The sequence below is a fragment of the Lepidochelys kempii genome, chromosome 4, assembly GCF_965140285.1.
Source record: "Lepidochelys kempii isolate rLepKem1 chromosome 4, rLepKem1.hap1, whole genome shotgun sequence".
NCBI classification, from domain to species: domain Eukaryota; kingdom Metazoa; phylum Chordata; order Testudines; family Cheloniidae; genus Lepidochelys; species Lepidochelys kempii.
This window is the reverse complement of record NC_136383.1, coordinates 57,378,771-57,397,391: the sequence shown is the minus strand read 5'-3', so window position 1 is coordinate 57,397,391 and position 18,621 is coordinate 57,378,771. Positions and strand designations below refer to the sequence as shown.

At 42.1% G+C, this 18,621-nt stretch overlaps 1 protein-coding gene across 5 annotated transcripts in view; it reads left to right on the top strand.

Moving 5' to 3' along the window:
• Positions 1-5,664: 5,664 nt before the first annotated feature.
• The window catches only part of SH3D19 (SH3 domain containing 19), a 118,648-nt gene continuing 105,691 nt past the window's right edge, over positions 5,665-18,621 (top strand). For all 5 annotated transcript variants that reach the window (XM_073341345.2, XM_073341339.2, XM_073341341.2 and 2 more), the window contains exon 1: positions 5,665-6,213. In XM_073341345.2, coding sequence (XP_073197446.1) covers positions 6,123-6,213 — 91 coding nt within the window. In that variant the 5' untranslated portion in view covers positions 5,665-6,122. The remainder of the gene's footprint in view (positions 6,214-18,621) is intronic.

Genomic DNA, 18,621 nt, shown 5'->3' with positions numbered 1-18,621 from the left:
AACCAATTATATGATCATATACTATTTTTTCAACAGGACCCCTACTTCATTCAGTGCACAGGATAAACTGCTCAGTTAATGAGCAATGTTCAATATTTTGTTTTTGCTTCATTGTTCAATAGGCATCCTAGGACATATTTACTGCAAATTATTCAAACACTGCTCTGAAAACAGAATTATTAATTTCTTCATGGACTTGTCTCTGGCACTCATCACTATAGCATCTGAGGGCTTCAAAAATACTAATGCACTTATTTTCCCAGCCCTCTGTGAGGTGAGAGGGTGATATCCCCTTGTTACAGCTAGAGAAGTGAGAGATTAACTTAAAAAGACCACGAATTTTGGATGCTCAATTTGAGACACCTAGTGTCACAACCCTGCTTTAAAATTTCCCCTGCTGGACAGATACCAGGCTTCTGTGTTTGAGTATCAGTGCTGCACCTGTGTTCTTTTTAAACTTCCCAAACTAAGCAGCATCCACACATTTTTTCTGGTTTTCGCTCTCTACGCATACTCTCAAGGTTCACATCCTGTATCACACCCTTTCTGCCAGCTGAGACCCCACAGTGCAATTGCCTAGGCCCTGTGACTAGGGCCAGCTCCCCTGGCCTCCCCACTCTTTCCCAGACGTCCACTATATGTGCAGGCTGGCTTACAAATCATTTCTTCAGGAATACATGATAGTGGAAGCAAACAGGCACAGGCTATGCAAAACATTCCAAAACCAAACACTCTTTACTTTAGATAGCAGCAGTAAGGCTCCAGGTCCCCTCTTTGGGACTCCACTCCTCCAGGTCAGGCTTCTCTTCCATGTGACTCAGTCAGTCTTCATGTGCTCATTCGTGCTCTCTCTTCCCACCCTGGAGTCCAGTGAGCATTCTTTTACCTTGACTGGCACTGCCATCAAAACATCCCCTCTCCCTCCAAAAGCCTGTGCCTTTGTTCCTCATGTGAATCCTTTATTCTGCTGTGCCTTTGTTCCTCATGTGATTTCTTTATTCTGCTTCTGGGGCAATTCCACTCTTCAAACCTCAGTCCCTTGCAGAGAAGTTGGAGAAAACTGGTTCTCCCAGCTTCAGCCAACCCATTGCCCTAAGGTGCTCCCATTTGAATGGGTGACCCTCCCGTATCCCTGATCTGATGATATCCTGACAGCAGACGGTGGATTCCACATCTATTGAATGACACAAATGATACAGAAATTTCATAAAATAAACCAGAATACATAAGTTGTGGATAGAGAGACAAGATGGGTGAAGTAATATTTTTTTATTGGACCTGTGACAGGTTGGATCCCCCCTTCCGGGATCCCACCTGAAGTACTTGGATTTCACTGAGCCTGCCTGCGCCACTAGCCTTGGCTCCCTCTCCATGTTTTTCTGAATTAGGCTCTCCAGCCTCTGGCAGCAGACACACACAGGTAGGAATGCACCAGCTGTAGAATCACAGAGTCTGCAAACAGCGCTCGATGAGAAGACTCAGCTAGGAAATCGCCCAGTATTCAAGTGCAGCTCCCCTCTGGAAAGTACACCCAAAATATTATTGTCTTGTGCTGTAGAGAAACCTATGCAACGTACGCTTGTAAATTTGCCCCCTCCCTCAGTGTGGAGGAAGATATACACAACTTCTTGCCTGCCCCTCAGTTAGAAATTGCACAAACTGGGTTTAATACTAAACAAAAACAAGTTAAGGCAGATTTTAAGTGATAGCAAAGGCAGATTACTAAGCAAATAAAACAAAACACTCATACTAAGCTTAAGATCTTAAAGAGACTGGTTTCAAGAAGTAATTTCTCACCCTAAATGTTGTTTTAGGCAAGTTACAGAGTTTCTGTAGCTTAGAGTCCCAGGTGTTTCTCTTTATAGACTAGACTAAAATCTGTCTCACTCTGGACTCAGCCCTTGCCTTTCCCACAGCTCAGTTCCTTTGTCTCCTCAGGTACTTTCAGTAGTCTTTCTTCTTGGGCAGGAAGGCAGTGGAGAGGAGTCCTGTTTTCCTTACTCCCTAGCCTTAAATAGAATGTGCATAAGGTGGGAAGCCTTGGTTTTCAATGGAAATGTACCAGCAGTGTCTAAGATGGCACTTTTTACCAAGTGACATTATCACCTGACCTTGCAGTGTTAAAGCAACCATGAAACCAGATTTATTTGCAATGTCCACAGGAAGGAAGGAACTGGAAGATGGGGGAATCCACATCTTTGAAGACTCATTAGGAAAAAGGCAATGGCCCATTAAGGCTGGTTGCTTATTGTCTGGTGTGCATCTCCAGGTATGTACACAGTTGTTGTGAAGGCTGATTCACCACTCTGGCACTTCGAGTACAGAAGGTGTGGGTCCACAAGGACTCTAAAAATTAATACTTGCCACTCCAGGCTTGTATTAAACTCCCAAGGTTACAGCTTTTTTTTGACCTTGGATTGGTAGATGTTGCCACCACTCAAGTGCAAAACCCCTTTGAGAGCCCAGGAAAGCACACTTGGGAATTCCTTCCTGTGGGGTACCCTCAAGCCCTTTCACCCCCATCCGGGGAAGAACTGAGAAAGAAGAAGAAGAAGAAAAAAAAAAGGAAATTAGCTGTTGCCACCAGCTAATTAAACAACGTGCACAAACCTCTTAAGACACAAAAATCCAATTCTGTTCTTTAAAAAGGTAAATTTTATTATTAAAAAAAAGAAGAAAATACATATGGTAATTTAGGCTTTTGCTAGATTTTAAAAAAAGCACTACAAGGATTAAGCATCAAGAATAGCTCTCTTGAGGTCCAGCTTAAAGGTTACAAGCAAAACAAAAGCACTTGGGGTTAGCACAGAGGAGTCCACAAGCTATAACGAAATAAAAGGGATAAACCTAATTGCGTCTTCCTAGACATTTCCTGATCTACTTACATAGCTGGGGTTTTAGATGAGTAGTTTCTAAGTATGATACTAATGTTTTATCATATCTGGCCCAGGCTTCTCATAACTGCTCCCTATCTGCCTTTCCCCGAGAACAGACAGACAAAAGGGGAATCTTGTTTCATTTTTTAAAAGTTCGAGCCTTCCCATTGGCTCTTTTGACCAGGTGCCCACTCACTTCCTTTTACCTATGCATAGCAGTGAGACTTTTTAACCCTTTACAGGTAGAGCAATTAGAGAACAGCTACTAAGAGGGATTTTATAGCTACTGGCTGGCTGAGCATCCACAAAAGGGAGCTACCCCCTCTCCCTTCATTTATCACAGTTGTAATTTTACATAGTCAACATTCCTAACTTCAGATACAGAAATGATACATGCATACAAATTGGATAATCACATTCAGTAAATAACCTTTCCAATGATACTTACGAGACCCACCTTGTATAAAATATACCTCAGTTATGCCATATCCATATCATAAGCATATTTCCATAAGGAATATGCGGGGTAATGTCACAGGACCAACTTCTGTTTGTGAAAGAGAGAAGCTTTCAAGCTTCACAGAGCTCTCCTTTAGCTCTGTATAGCTTGAAAGCTTGTCTGTTTCATCAACAGAAAGTGGCCTAATAAAAAATAATACCTCAGCTGCTTTGTCTCTAATATTGTGGACCAACACTCTACAACATCAATACAACGAGTATAAATTGTACATAGAGCCCCAAATAATCACACACAATAATCTCTGATTTTTTCAGAGAACATAGTGTTTTATAACATGTCATATGCTCAAGCACAACTCCCAGTGACTTCATTTACAGCTGAGAGTGCTCAGCGCTTCTGCAACTCGAATGCCAGGGTTTCATGTGAGCCACCCAGAAAATGAGTGCACAATTAGAGACCACCTGTGAAGTAATAAAGTGATCATCAAGGGGTTAACTGAATTACTCAGAGAACTATAGGTTGGAGTCAGACTCCACCATTTTCATACTTCCTGTTTAGTTAGTGGGCGTTTCACCCACCACCACTTTGTTACATAGTTGAATAAAGCAGCATGTTCTTCTCAGCTTGCACTACTGAAAGTAGTGTGCATCTTGTGCACTGAGTGGTCCCTTTACAAAATATGAAAAGTTTGATTTTAATTAATTCCCAAGCATCATACAGGAACTCTATGGAAAAGGCTGGGAGAGAGTCTAGTTATTTGAGGGGCATTAAACTGCCTAAACCACAAGACCATCCTTTCTTTCTCTGCAGCTCCTTGCCTTATTCACTACACACCTACCAATGTCTGCAACGAAGGAGGCAGGGATCCTATAGATCTAGACCAGGGCCAGCAACCTGTCAGAAGTGAAAAGAAAAGGAGTACTTGTGGCACCTTAGAGACTAACCAATTTATTTGAGCATGAGCTTTCGTGAGCTACAGCTCACTTCATCGGATGCTCACGAAAGCTCATGCTCAAATAAATTGGTTAGTCTCTAAGGTGCCACAAGTACTCCTTTTCTTTTTGTGAATACAGACTAACATGGCTGTTACTCTGAAACCTGTCAGAAGTGGTGTGCTGAGTCTTCATTTATTCACTCTAATTTAAGGTTTCATGTGCCAGTAATACATTTTAACGTTTTTCGAAGGTTTCTTTCGATAAGTCTATAATATATAACTAAACTATTGTTGTACGTAAATAAGGTTTTAAAAATGTTTAAGAAGCTTCATTTAAAATTAAATTAAAATGCAGAGCCCCCCGGACCGGTGGCCAGAACCCGGGCAGTGTGAGTGCCACTGAAAATCAGCTCATGTGCCGCCTTTGGCACGCATGCCATAGGTTGCCTACCCCTGATCTAGACTCCTTCACTACGTAACCCTGGTTTATCCCCAGAGCACCATCCATCCTGTGTCAGGCAACCTTAATTATAGGCAGCACTACTTGTTCTGCCTATAATAACAATGTGAAACCAAAGACTCTATAACTTGGATATTTCTAAGGTGCCTTTCATATTGGTACCTAAGCACCACCACCCTTTTTTGCAGCCAGCAGACGAAATTCAGAGATGAATCCTGGTCATGTGCCACTTGAGGCATATTGCGCATGTGCTAATAAGAAGAGTAGGTTTTAACTTCTCACAGTGAGAACCTTTACTACTTAATTCACCTTAACCAGAAAGTGCAAGTGCTTTTTGGAGCTGTGGTGCTCGTCATAGCAAATAAAAGTATAAAGGCAGTTAACCCTTTAAAACAGGTGGGCTGCTCTATATCCAGGCACCAGTCTCTTCTTTTCTGCCCTGATTTACACCCCTGGTTGCCACATACTGCTCAGTGGGATTGTACTGGGTATAACTCAGCTCGCAATTTCAACAATGCTTCAACAATGGGACTGGAGTCATAAATCAGCCAAGCCTCATTTGAACAGAGGCTCTTGTTTTGGATTATTTAAAGCAGTTTTTAAAGGCCTTTCCTGCTGGGTGAGGAAGAATGTGCTGCATTCTTGAAGGGACCTTTAAAATCCCACTCAATGCTGCACTGTTTAGAACTCTCCCTCCTTCAAAATGCTACCAGCTTGTGACAGCCCTGGAGATACGTGGATCCACAAGAGAAAAAAAAAATCACGTCCCTTTCCCTAAATAAAAGTTTTCAGCTACTTTAGCCTTGTAAGTGCAAGTTCATCTTCTTCCCCAGCTGAAGCTCGCCCCCTCCCTTGCAGCGGCAGCCCTGATTGCTGCTTTCTGCTCCAGGTACCTCCCCCTCCTCCTTTTGTTTTAGTGTCAGGCAGCAGCGGAGTTTCCTGTTGACACCGGAATATTGTGAATGGGCAGGAAAAGCAAACGCCACCTTCTTTCATTTTCCCTTGGCTTTCCCTTCCCTCCCCAACCTGGTGGTGTGGTGTGGGTGCGCCTCTCTCTCTCTCCTCCCAACCTGCGTCTGGCTGAGCCTTGCTGGGGAAGGGAGGAGAGGAAAAGGCCCAAAGGGGATCCTCCACGCCTGGGCTTAAACTTCAGAGAAGAGGGCGGCGGAGAGAGATTTGCAGGAAGCTGCCGGGGCGGAGGAGAGGCGCAGGTGCAGAGTGGGGCGGCTCGGAAGGGCTGCTCTGCCCCGGGGCCGGCAGCGCAGCCCCCCCCCCCCCCCAGCGGTGGGGCGTTCGCTGCTCCCTCACTGAGCGAGACAAAGAACCCCCGGTCGCGCGCTCTCTGCGCTTGGGCAGGGGGGGGCCTGCTTTCTGAATGCCCCCTCCTCGCTGATGGCTGAAGCCTGGAGGCTGGAAGACGAAGAAGGGGAGCTGAGGGAGCTCGGCAGAAGGCGCAGAAGGGGTAACCTGACCTCGGCGGCAGGTAAGCAGGAGGCTTTCAGCTGAATGCGGGGACAAAGCCATTAAGCCCCGGAGTTCCGTTCAGTCCACCTACCAGTCTCACGGGCGGGTGCCCACGGGTGGGGCTGTGTTCGCTAATAACAAGCGGGGCTTCAGATTAAGTAGAAATGTGTTAATCTGTGATTGACCGTTACTTAACAAATGGGATTTTTCCTTACATTTTTGTTTAAAATCCTACCTGGAAATGGTTTTTTTAAAGGGTGGGAGGAGAGCAGGAAGGGGGGTCAGGGCAAGGTACAGTCACTTAACTGTGTTGTTCGCTTAATAGGCTCAACTGAATGCTTATCTCCTTGATGAATCAAAGGATAGTCATTAATATTCAAAGGAAAGGTGCAGGGTCCAGCTTCCAACAGTTTAACTCTCAGAGTGCTGTTTGCCTAAATTGGATGGTTAAATATAAATTGTATTGATTAATACTTAAAATGCCCTAAGGATCGCCACCCCAACAGGCAAACCCCACATTGCGAGGTGCCAGTGGGAAGCCCTAGATTCTGCATGTGCAATGGATTCTGTTGTGCAATGGAACTCCTCAGGGGCACAGGGGTCTGTCAGCCTGGGGATGTAGGCCTAAGTGTCAACAATGTGCTTAATGCTGTACCAGACACAACATTACAAACAGCCCCTGCCCTGAAGAGCTTACGGTCCCAGAGAAGATGGGGTGCACTGGGAGACCCATGTGAGGGAATAACTTTTTTATCAAAAAAGGAGGACTTGTGGCACCTTAGAGACTAACAAATTTATTTGAGCATAAGCTTTCGTGAGCTACAGCTCACTTCATCAGATGCATGCCGTGGAAAATACAGTGGGGAGATTTTATATACACAGAGAACATGAAACAATGGGTGTTACCATACACACTGTAACGAGAGTGATCAGGTAAGGTGAGCTATTACCAGCAGGGGGGAACCTTTTGTAGTGATAATCAAGGTGGGCCATTTCCAGCAGTTGACAAGAATGTGTGAGGAACAGTAGGGGGAGAAATAAACATGGGGAAATAGTTTTACTTTGTGTAATTTGACACATTCACTCCCAGTCTTTATTCAAGCCTAAATTAATTGTATCCAGTTTGCAAATCACATTTTTATTATGTTTGTTTACTTTCTGCATTTCTCTCAGTGTAGACAATGGAAACTGTCTAGTCATTTTCACTTGACAAAACTAGCTATATATGTCAGTTTTAAGGACTTGCTCCAGCAAGTCATTCTTTGTGTAGAAGGAATAATTATGTACATTTTAAAACTCTTTCCATTGGATTTTTTTTTAAACTAGTAGAAAATATTTATGTTAATCTTAGATTTTGTAAAATTGTGTGTGTGTTCTCATTCTGGAGCTAAATTTGATCTCAGAGTTCACTTTAAGGTATAAAATGATTATACAAAAAATAGAGGGCTGGATTCTCTGTTGCCCTGTACTTTGTATAGTTGCTTATACTAGTGCAAAGGGAGTGTAAATTGCTACTATGTGTTTTAGTGGTGTTCTGCACCTACTTTGCACTAGTGTAAATGACTATATGCATTGCAGTGAATGAAGATTCAGGCCAAGTCTACACTAGGAGCACTTTACCGCTATAGAAATACCTTGTATCAGTGATACTCAGACTGTGGCTCTCAAATGTGTCTCCTGTGTCTCTTTGCAGCACATGATATTGAAACACTGTGTGATTTTAATTAATAAATCTAAGTTATTAACCAATCAGGATGCTTTTACTATGTTATCAACCAGTTAAGTTATCAGCTTGCACTAAGTTATTAATTTACTAGCTGTGAGAATAATCTATAAAAACTAAATATTTTCCCTGTCATTCACACTACTGTGGCTCTTTTGGGTAATGCTGATCGCTAATTTGGCTCCTGAACCAGAGGTCTGAGTATCACTGCCTTATACTATGCCAGTAAAGTATTCCTAGTGTGGGCGCAGCTATCCTGGCAAAGCTGCAGTTTGTACACTTACAAACCAACAAAATATATTTCCATTGATAAGACAGTGTAGGCAAAGTAAGAAAAATGCCAGCATAGTAAAACCACTGCCTACAAATGAAATAAGCTATACCAATAAAAGCGCATCTTTGCCAGTGAAGTGAGCTGTCGCTCACGAAAGCTTATGCTCAAATAAATTGGTTAGTCTCTAAGGTGCCACAAGTACTCCTTTTCTTTTTGTGAATACAAACTAACACGGCTGTTACTCTGAAGCTTTGCCAATATAGCTGTGTTTACACTACAGAATTCTGCTGGTACAGCTGTGTTGGTCAGGGACATAGTTATGCTGGGAGAAGTCTAGACATATCCTGAGGCCCAGTATTTTTAAAGACGTGTTTGAGAAAATCACTTGAGCTGTATATACCAAGTTTTCTTCTCCTCGCACCTCCCAATATATATATATATATATATATATATATATATATTTTTTTGGATTAAAAAAATAACTGCAACTTACAGGCAAAAGGTCTAATGATGGAAATGATCATGTAAGTAAGGGTGAAACAAACAATGGGACTATTTAAATTGAGAAATAGGGTAGTGAGTTATGCTGTATCTACCAATTTAAAACTTTACATTTTGTTGAAAGCAATACAGGCAACATGTGGTCTGCAATATTAAATGTGATGGATACACATAGGCCACAGTTATAAAATAAAAGTTCAGTTCATACATGGAAATACAGATGTGGGAATGAGCACTACCTCAGTCCCAGATGTATAAGGTGTGGTTCACTTATAAGTAGTGTTGAGAACCTAGAGACGTGTGGATTTTAAGAAGTTAAATACATAAAAATGGAAGAGAAAGGGAGGGGTATGTGCATGGAAATAAAGAACTGGTATGAAAGGTAAAAGCACAGGTATGCTTCCTAAGGGTCTGACCCAGTAAACACTTGATCTGTGAGGACATGTACTTCCATGAGTTTCCCCATTGTGTTTGCAGGATGGGGCCTTAAAAGAGTAATGAAGCAACAAACTATACTTCTTACGCTGCATTACCCACATTATATGTTATGGAGAAAAGGGACAATCTCTTCTTGGAAATACCAAGCAAGCCTTATAATAAGTATACTGTTGAGAGGGCAGGAAAAGATAGTGAACAGTTGGAAATTTTGGAAAATGCTGGTTTGTCAAATCAACACGTTCCATTGAAACGTGTTGATTTTGATGAATATTCAGCAGAAGCCAGGCAGGTTTCTGACAGATTCTAGAATGGTGATTCTAAAATGAAGTATTGCAAACTTCCAGGTCTGTGAAAGTTTTTGGAGGTTCATCCTGATTCTGGACAAATTTTTTTTCCCAAGACTTGAAGTTTTTTGCAGGCCTGAAAGTCTGTTTCCTGGCTAGCTCTAAAAATGAATATTCTATGAGGGGAAAAGAATCTAGTCCTGCAATGAGCTCCATTTGGCCAATAATAGAGAATGAGGATCATGAGACAGCCTCTATAATTTAATGTGTTCAAAATCTCATACTTCAAACTACATTTAGTGTTCAGAGTAACAGCCGTGTTAGTCTGTATTCGCAAAAAGAAAAGGAGTACTTGTGGCACCTTAGAGACTAACCAATTTATTTGAGCATGAGCTTTCGTGAGCTACAGCTCACTTCATCGGATGCACACCGTGGAAGCTGCAGAAGACATTATATACACACCGAGACCATGAAACAATACCTCCTCCCACCCCACTGTCCTGCTGGTAATAGCTTATCTAAAGTGATCATCAAGTTGGGCCATTTCCAGCACAAATCCAGGTTTTCTCACCCTCCGCCCTCCCCCCCCTCCCCCACACAAACTCACTCTCCTGCTGGTAATAGCCCATCCAAAGTGACAACTCTCTTCACAATGTGTATGATAATCAAGTGGGCCATTTCCTGCACAAATCCAGGTTCTCTCACTCCCTCACCCCCCCTCCAAAAACCACACACACAAACTCACTCTCCTGCTGATATTAGCTTATCCAAAGTAGGGAGAGTGGTCGCTTTGCCCTTTGTTTGCCCACTTGCTTAACCACAAATGTCTATAATTTGCAATGCATTGTGTCATCTTCAGTGTGGATTAGAGAGGTCCTATTGAAGTTGCTTTTGATGTTTATAAGATTGTCATAGGACTCCTGGAAATGATTTTATTCCCACAGGGTGGCTGACAGTAAATGTGGTAAATAAGTTTTTTGCTACATGGATCAATAGCCTTTCTATACTTTTTTTTTTTTACTCTGTTTCTTTTTATGATTTTTTTTTCAAGTGTTTCAGACTCAGTTTAGTGGAATTTCTTCAGTTCAGCTGGTCAATTTTAGGCTACTGAAAAAATTCATAGCTTTCTACTTATGTCTAGACCCAGTTCAGAACAACCCTATTTCCTTTACACTCCTACACCAAACCTGTGCTAACTTGCTTTGGAAGCTTAGACCAATAAGCTGGGTCCAATAGAATAAATCAAGATTGCATCAGAAGCATACCATCTCACTAGTCAATGTACAGTGTGACAGGGCAAGGCCAGATGGGTATAGAAAAGTAGTGGGAGACAGATATATTAGCTCCAGGCTAAACAGATCCCTGGTACCAGGATAAGTGAAGGTGGATCACGGATATCTCCTGAGCACTCTGCAAGCTTTTGGTTTCGGACCCCAGTTTGTGGGTTTTCTCTGGGCGCTGTACGCCTCCACAGAGTGTCTGGTCAGGCTCAACTGGACCCTGACCGAACCGGTCCGCTTCAGGCGAGGAGTACGGCAGGGGTGCCCCATCTCGGGCCAACTGTACACTCTGGTGATCGAGCCCTTCCTCTGTCTCCTCCGAAGGAGGTTGACAGGGTTGGTGCTGTGGGAGCTGGAGCTGCGGCTGGTCCTGTCGGTGTACGCTGATGGCATGCTCCTCGTGGTCCAGGACCCGGGTGACTTGGCACAGGTGGAGGCTTGCCAGGCCATCTGTTCGGCAGCCTCCTCCACCCAGGTCACGAGTTCTGGCCTGGTGGTCGGTGACGGCTGGCAGGCGAGCTCCCTCCCACCCGCCCTTCAGGCCATCTGGTGAAGCGCAGGTCCGCTGCTCTATCTCGGCATTTACCTTTCTGCCATACATCCCTCTCTGCCGGAGAACTGGCACAATTTAGAGGGCGGGGTGATAGAGCAGCTCCGGAAATGGACAGGACTACTCCAGTGCTTCTCCCTTCAAGGGAGTTTTCTCACTTCACTCCCACCTGGTTTTATAGATGGCCATTTTAGCTAGGGCCAGGAGGAGGTTGACCAGGAGATCCCATGACTTTGTGGGGCCACGGATAGGGAGTTCATAAATAAGAAGGTGAGGGGAAAAGTGCAACCAAAAATGTAATAAAATATTTGTGAGGAGCCGGAATAGGGGCTGCAGCCTGGCACACTCCAGATGTGTGTGTGCCAGGGTTTCCCTCACACCGCAGAAGGGGCTGGTGTCTGGGATAGAGGTGAACCGTGCCAAGAACACGCCCGTGCTCACAGCTCCGTTGAAAACAGTTTCCAGGTTCGGAGGAGGTCCTGGTAGAAGACCGGCAGCCCAGAGAGGGTTCTATTCCCATCTTGCAGGGCTGATAAATGATGATTTTCACAAGTGACCTTGTCTGCATACAAACTTATATTGATGTAACTAAAACACTTAAACTGCTGTAGGTTTGTATGTGGGTGTCTAGTCAAAGGAAGCACTGGCACTTTTAGATAAGACAGTAGGGTGATTGTCTATACAGCATTGAGAACTAAGGCCTAAAGTTGCACCAGTTTTTTTTTTTTTAAATCAGTATGGATAAACCGGGTGCAAAACCTGAATGTTGAATGCTCTTATACTGGCTTACACCTGCCTTTACAATGTAAGCAAAATTGATATAAACCAGATGTAAAACAATTTAAGAGTGCCTACGTGAGGGGTTTGTGCCTGTTTGATTAATCTATTTTAGTTTAAGCCTTTGTAATTTATGTGTATATAGGCAAGGCTTGTGATATGTACTCTTGTTTAGAGTTGGTTTTAACCTGTTTAAAAACCATGTTCTACCCTAGGTTCTTACTTTGGCTAGAATGTGTCTTTTAAACATGATTATCAGGTGATTTGGCACATTCCATGCTATTCATCCAGCTTGTATACAGTACTGTTAGCTGACTTGGAATTTGGCCTGCATATTGGGATTAATGCTCCTATTATAGGATCTTTAATGACCACAAGAACTCTCAGCAAGGGTTGACTGGAAAAGAATTCTGATTTGCGAAAAATTTAAACATTTCAAAATTTGTTTTAATTCCACATCGGAGAGAGAACCACCTCAGAATAGCCTGGTTAGGACACTCAGCTGGAGTATGGAAGACTCGGGTTCAAGTCCCTGCCCTGTCTGAATCAGATCCCTAATCACTAAGCTGTTGGCTATTTTGAGGGTCTCTCTCTCAATTCCATCTTGTTGACATAGATATATTTCCATGAAACAGTTCAATTTAAAGAAAACCGTGTTTCTGACCGAAAAAAGTTTTCAGATTTTTCTACCAGCTCCACTCACAACTATTGCCTTTGTGAAAATTGGTGGTTTCACAGGTTCCTGTCAACTGTTCAGTCTTTTCCAATTTGTGTGCTTTTGCAGTTCTGTTTTGGGTTAAAGTAAACCCAAATAATTTTATTAGCATATGTTATTAATGTTTTACCTATCTCTACTCTGTGTCCTATTAACTGAGTTTGGGGCGTACATTAATTTGTATAGATTAACATTGAGTAAATTTTCAATTTGTATGCTTTTTAAAAACAAAACAAAAATATATTTACATGGTGATACGTATAAATATATGCTCACATAATCTAAGTAATCCATTCTTTCCCTTTTACATAGAGAAACATGCAAAAAAAAAAAGCCACTTAATTAGTTTTGTTGCTAAGAGTACAACATTTGTTTTGAATTTTAGGAGGCCCTTTTGTGCTAATATTAAAGTGGTTTTAGTTGTTTTAAGAAGGCAAACTCAAAATTTATCATGTGCTATCTATGTCCCTATATTGAAATGGGAGCACTTTTAGTTTCTTCTTATTTTGAAATATTAGTTTGTGGCCACAGAACTTAATATTTTGGATGGAGCTCAGCTGGCTCATATCTCAGCAATTTTTGGGTAGACCAATATAATTTAACAATTCACTTTTCTGCCTCTCTAGCCAGATCCCTTTCAGAGTATCCTTAGATCCTATAAGCTTTGCTAATTTAGAGTAAGGCTTAAAATAAGGTGTGAGAGGCCTTAACGGTTTTCAGGATAACCAAGTCTATGAGTATGTTTACACCGGCAGAGTTACAGCACCAGCGGGTACGGTGCTGCTCAGAGAGCACTGAAGGGAAACCACTGTTGTGTGTTTACACTGTCAGCTGCCTGCACAATAGCATGTTCACCCTTGCAGCGGTATTCGGAGTGGAGCACTCTGGGCAGCTATCCCACAGAGCATTTCTTCTGCTGCTGCTAAGAGTTGTGGGAAGGCAGGGGGGTCACAGGGCATCTTGGATCCTGAGTGCTTAAGGAAAAATACAATACGAATGACAACCCATTCTGTTACCTAAAGGCTCAGCGTCTTTTGTTCTCATTTGGCTGTTGGGAAAAATACAGTTCCATTTCACCTTAGAAAACTTTAATGGACTAACTTCACACACAATCAATACTTGTTAGAAAATCCTTTAAATATAAACACCTTCCCTTGTTAAGGTATGTTTATTTGGACTGGCTGGGTGATTTGAGACTCTGCTTCACAAACACTGAAGAGACCAAAGGCTATTCAAATAGCTACCTACTATGTACTTCTGTGATATCTTGAGGGAGAGAAGTATTTTATTTGGATGCTGTAGCAGGGTGGACTCACCCCTACCTACTTTCTAGCCCACAATTGGAGACCACCTTCTGGTAAAACACCTCATGCAGTTTATTTTAGTGTTCTTTGCCACCACTTTCACAGACTATGCATCCTCATCCCAGCAGTAACATGGAGCCTTCAACACCTGACACGAGGCTTCTTATGGCTCTGACGCTACAAGTATACTTCACTCTCTTCCTCTCTCTCATACTTCCTTCCAGTGCCTCTTGTACCAGCTGAGCTAATGAATTAATGACAGGTTTCAGAGTAGCATTCGTGTTAGTCTGTATTTGCAAAAAGAAAAGGAGTACTTGTGGCACCTTAGAGACTAACAAATTTATTTGAGCATAAGCTTTCATGAGCTACAGCTTACTTCATCAGATGCATTCAGTGGAAAACACAGTGAGGAGATTTATATAGCTAGAGAACATGAAACAATGGGTGTTACCATACACACTGTAATGAGAGTGATCAGGTAAGCTGAGCTATTACGAGCGGGGGGGGACCCTTTTGTAGTGATAATCAAGGTAGGCCATTTCCAGTAGTTGACAAGAACGTCTGAGGAACAGGGGGTGTGTGTGTGTGTGTGTGTGTGTGTGAAACATGGGGAAATAGTTTTACTTTGTGTAATGACCCATCCACTCCCAGTCTCTATTCAAGCCTAAGTTAATTGTATCCAGTTTGCAAGTTAATTCTAATTCAGCAGTCTCTCACTGGAGTCTGTTTTTGAAGTTTTTTTTTGTTGAAGTATTGCCACTTTTAGGTCTGTAATCAAGTGACCAGAGAGATTGAAGTGTTCTCCAACTGGTTTTTGAATGTTATAATTCTTGACATCTGATTTGTGTCCGTTTATTCTTTTACGTAGAGACTGTCCAGTTTGACCAATTAATGAGTGGCTTTTAATTCCCGCCCACCCATTCCTGTCTATCAGCTGGGAGGCTGATAGTCAGGTGTGCTCTGGGGCAACTAATTGGCTCAGTTGCTGTTGACCAGCACTTTGTGAGAGCAGATGTATTTGTGGCCCACCACAATAATATCACTGGCTATTCTAACCCTGTTGAAAAAAGGAATGCTCCCAAAGTGAGTAAACAATTACAAAACAGGCAATCATTTTGCCTATTCAAACTCTGTAAGTGATTGTAAAATTCCAAGCGTAAATTGACAAAAGCATAAAATGACACCAGTCTGTCAATTTTAACAGTCACTAAGCAGTATTGGAAGCTCCTAAGCACAAAGCAGTCTTTAAACTTCGTAACTTGGAAGTAACACATTTCCTCCTCTTTGGCAGGAGATATAGTGCTGTGAAAAGATGAAAAGAATGCATCTGCCCAGTAATGCATTAAGCTCTTTGGGTGAATATTTATCCTTGAGGCAGTTCCAAGTGATTGCTGATCACTAGAGATCTTCCAGTTATCATGAGAAGTGCATATTCTATAGCTTGTCAAAGAGGGAAACAATGAACTACAACCACCTTTTTTTAAAAAAAAATGTAGATAAGCTTCTACTTATGCCAAAAGAAAAGGAGTACTTGTGGTACCTTAGAGAGTGCTACTCTGAAACCTACTTATGCCAAGTATCAGAGGGGTAGCCTTGTTAGTCTGTATCCACAAAAACAATGAGGAGTCCGGTGGCACCTTAAAGACTGACAGATTTATCTAGGCATAAGCTTTCGTGGATAAATTTCTGTATCTATGCCTTTATGTCAGTATGTTTATGCCTGTATCTGTAATTTGCACTCCATGCATCTGAAGAAGTGGGTTTTTTACCCACAAAAGCTTACGCCCAAATAAATCTGACAGGTTTCAGAGAAGCAGCCGTGTTAGTCTGTATCCGCAAAAAGAAAAGGAGAACTTGTGGTACCTTAGAGACTAACCAATTTATTTGAGCATAAGCTACAGCTCACGAAAGCTTATGCTCAAATAAATTGGTTAGTCTCTAAGGTGCCACAAGTCCTCCTTTTCTTTTTCCAAATAAATCTGTTAGTCTTTAAGGTGCCACCGGACTCCTCGTTGTTCTTCTACATATGGTGTAAACAGAAAGAGGAAACAATGAAAGTTTGAGCCTGTCTCATGCCCAGCACCTTGTTCTGGTTTAGCGCTCCGTCTGTACCCCAAAAATGACAGAGCTGCAGATCAGTTCTGTGTACACTACAATATTGCACCATTTCAAGGTTAAACATTGCAGCTTAGTCTTTCTAGTACCATTTTGTTCCTAAAGCTTTATTATTGTCCACACAAATAAGTTTGCCAGAGTAAACTAATAAAATGCATGCACACACAGCACTTATTCTGTACCTATGTGGAGGGGGCATCTATTGTGTAATTCCCAGCACAGTTCTTGCAGCAGGTGCACAGCATAGGCAAAGGCACATACCTGGCAACATATTATGTATATTATAGCAGGAGTTGGTACCAAAATCCTCTATAGTTAGGTTGCCTAACACTTTGCACCAGAAAAGATATATTACATGTCAGTGTTTGCCACCGGATTTTGGAATTTGAGAGTTAGAAAACACTGTGGCAAGAGAAGTGCCTATGAAATTCTGCTCAGGTTTGGCTTAAACTTTTGAAAATCACTATTTCCTTTCTGTACCTCGTCTTGTCAGCTAATTGAACATTCTAATATAAGGGTGGGCCAACACTATGACCAGTGGAGCAATGCTGCAAACTCCGGGGACCAGGAAGCCTTTCTAGGAAGAGGAGAGAGAGAGCCAGGCCAGGCTCCACACAAACAACCCCTTTAGACTCCACACATGAGCCCACTGGCCCCTACCCTATTCTCTAGGGGCACCACATGGGGAAGGAGCTCTGTCTATCTCCTGAAGGGGAAAAAGAGGGAGAGAAACAGCCCAGGCTCCCCTGACCACACCCTAGACCCAGCATATGGCTCCAGCAGCCTCTTTCTCCCTTTTCCTGCTACCAGCAAACTTACTTAGTAAGCCCTGTATCCTGAGCTGAGGTTCAGAACTCAAATCCTAGTGGTGATGCATGATGGGGAGGTTGCTACAGTCAAATTTGTTTTTACTGTTTTTTCCTTTTTTAAAACCCTAAGGAATTACATTTTACACACACACACAATTTTAAAAGAATGTGACTAAGTTGCAAAGTCAAGCACTTGAAAGTTAGAAATCCCAGAATTAAGGTTGCCCATACCTGGTGATATGCTACCAAGAAGCATCTGATCAGATTAAAAATGTGCTTTCAGGTAATACCCATGCAAAGAATCACACGTTTTTACAAATGTATGATTTTGTACTCTGAATAAAACATTGGGTGGTGGTGTTACTTAAAAACAAGCTTTGTTACATACATTTCATAGGGTAATCTTTTATTTTCTTGAAATGTCACCCTAACTTTGATACAAATTATTGTATTTTAAGGATGAAATCTCTGCTTTTATGAGGTATCAAAACAGTGTAAATCACTTTAGTCCTCCTCAGGAGTAGCTTATAAAGCACTGTAGGAATCTATTCAAGGTGTAGAAACTTCAAAGCAACTTTACAAAAAATTGATCTGATCTTTAAAAAGCTTTTACAAAGTTTTCAGAAGCCTGATGAAGTTTTCATATAATATGATACATTTTCTATTTCTGAGATGGGTAACTCCAACAATAGATACTTCAAAACATAATTCTACTACACAGGGGTGAAAAATTTCAAAAGCTCCTAAGTGATTTAGTAGCCTAAATCTCATTGAAAGTCAATGGGATTTAAGTGGCTGTCCCATTTTTGAAAATGGGACTAGGAACTCCTGAAAATCTCTTTAGGAACATCTGAAGATCCCTAGATCTTATTGAAAGGAAGCAAATTAGAAGTTTCTAGGCCAAACCTTTTTAGTGATGTGTGTCAAAGTAATATTAAGAGAATTAAAAACGTAAGTTTCCCCACCTCCATTTTTAAACCCATGTCAGAAACTATTTCTCCAAAAAATTATTCCCTCCCCCCTTGACATATATATGACAAAAGAAGTGCCCAGGCCCATATTTTGTGAGAAATTTGAAGGGTGGAGAGGTGGAGGGAGGACAGGAGACAAAAGTCAGCAAAATTTAGTAAGTAATCTCTAAAGGTCAGGTTGTAACATCTCTCTGTAAAACACGAGAAGAAATACAGAGAGGGATAATGAGTTTACTGCACATGCCAGGGATTCCTTGCATCCCTCGGTGCCCCCTCAGGCTCCCATCCCCCACTGGAGGTACACAAAAGCCCTCTGATCACTGCAACTCATTTCCCCCCAGTTGCTTGCCAGGGGTTGTGTGCATACCCCTATTGGCCCCAGTTTTCCTCCCCACCAATTTTTATTCATCTTTCTGTCTGGGAAACAAATCATTCAGCATGTGAATATGTAAACTATTAGGAGGACTAGCAGAGATGAGCAGGGGTATAGTTATGTTGGAAGGTGTTAATGGATTTCATCAACCAGTTCTTTGATTTATAGACAATTGCAGAGGTGCTTGAAGCTGTGGCTGTGCTAAAAAGCTGGCATGGGCTTCATGTGTGCCCCATTTTGCCTATTTTAATTTTCTGATTCCCCCCTCCCCCAAATCAAAAGGATTCTGGCCCTAGATGCCTAAAACGTTCCC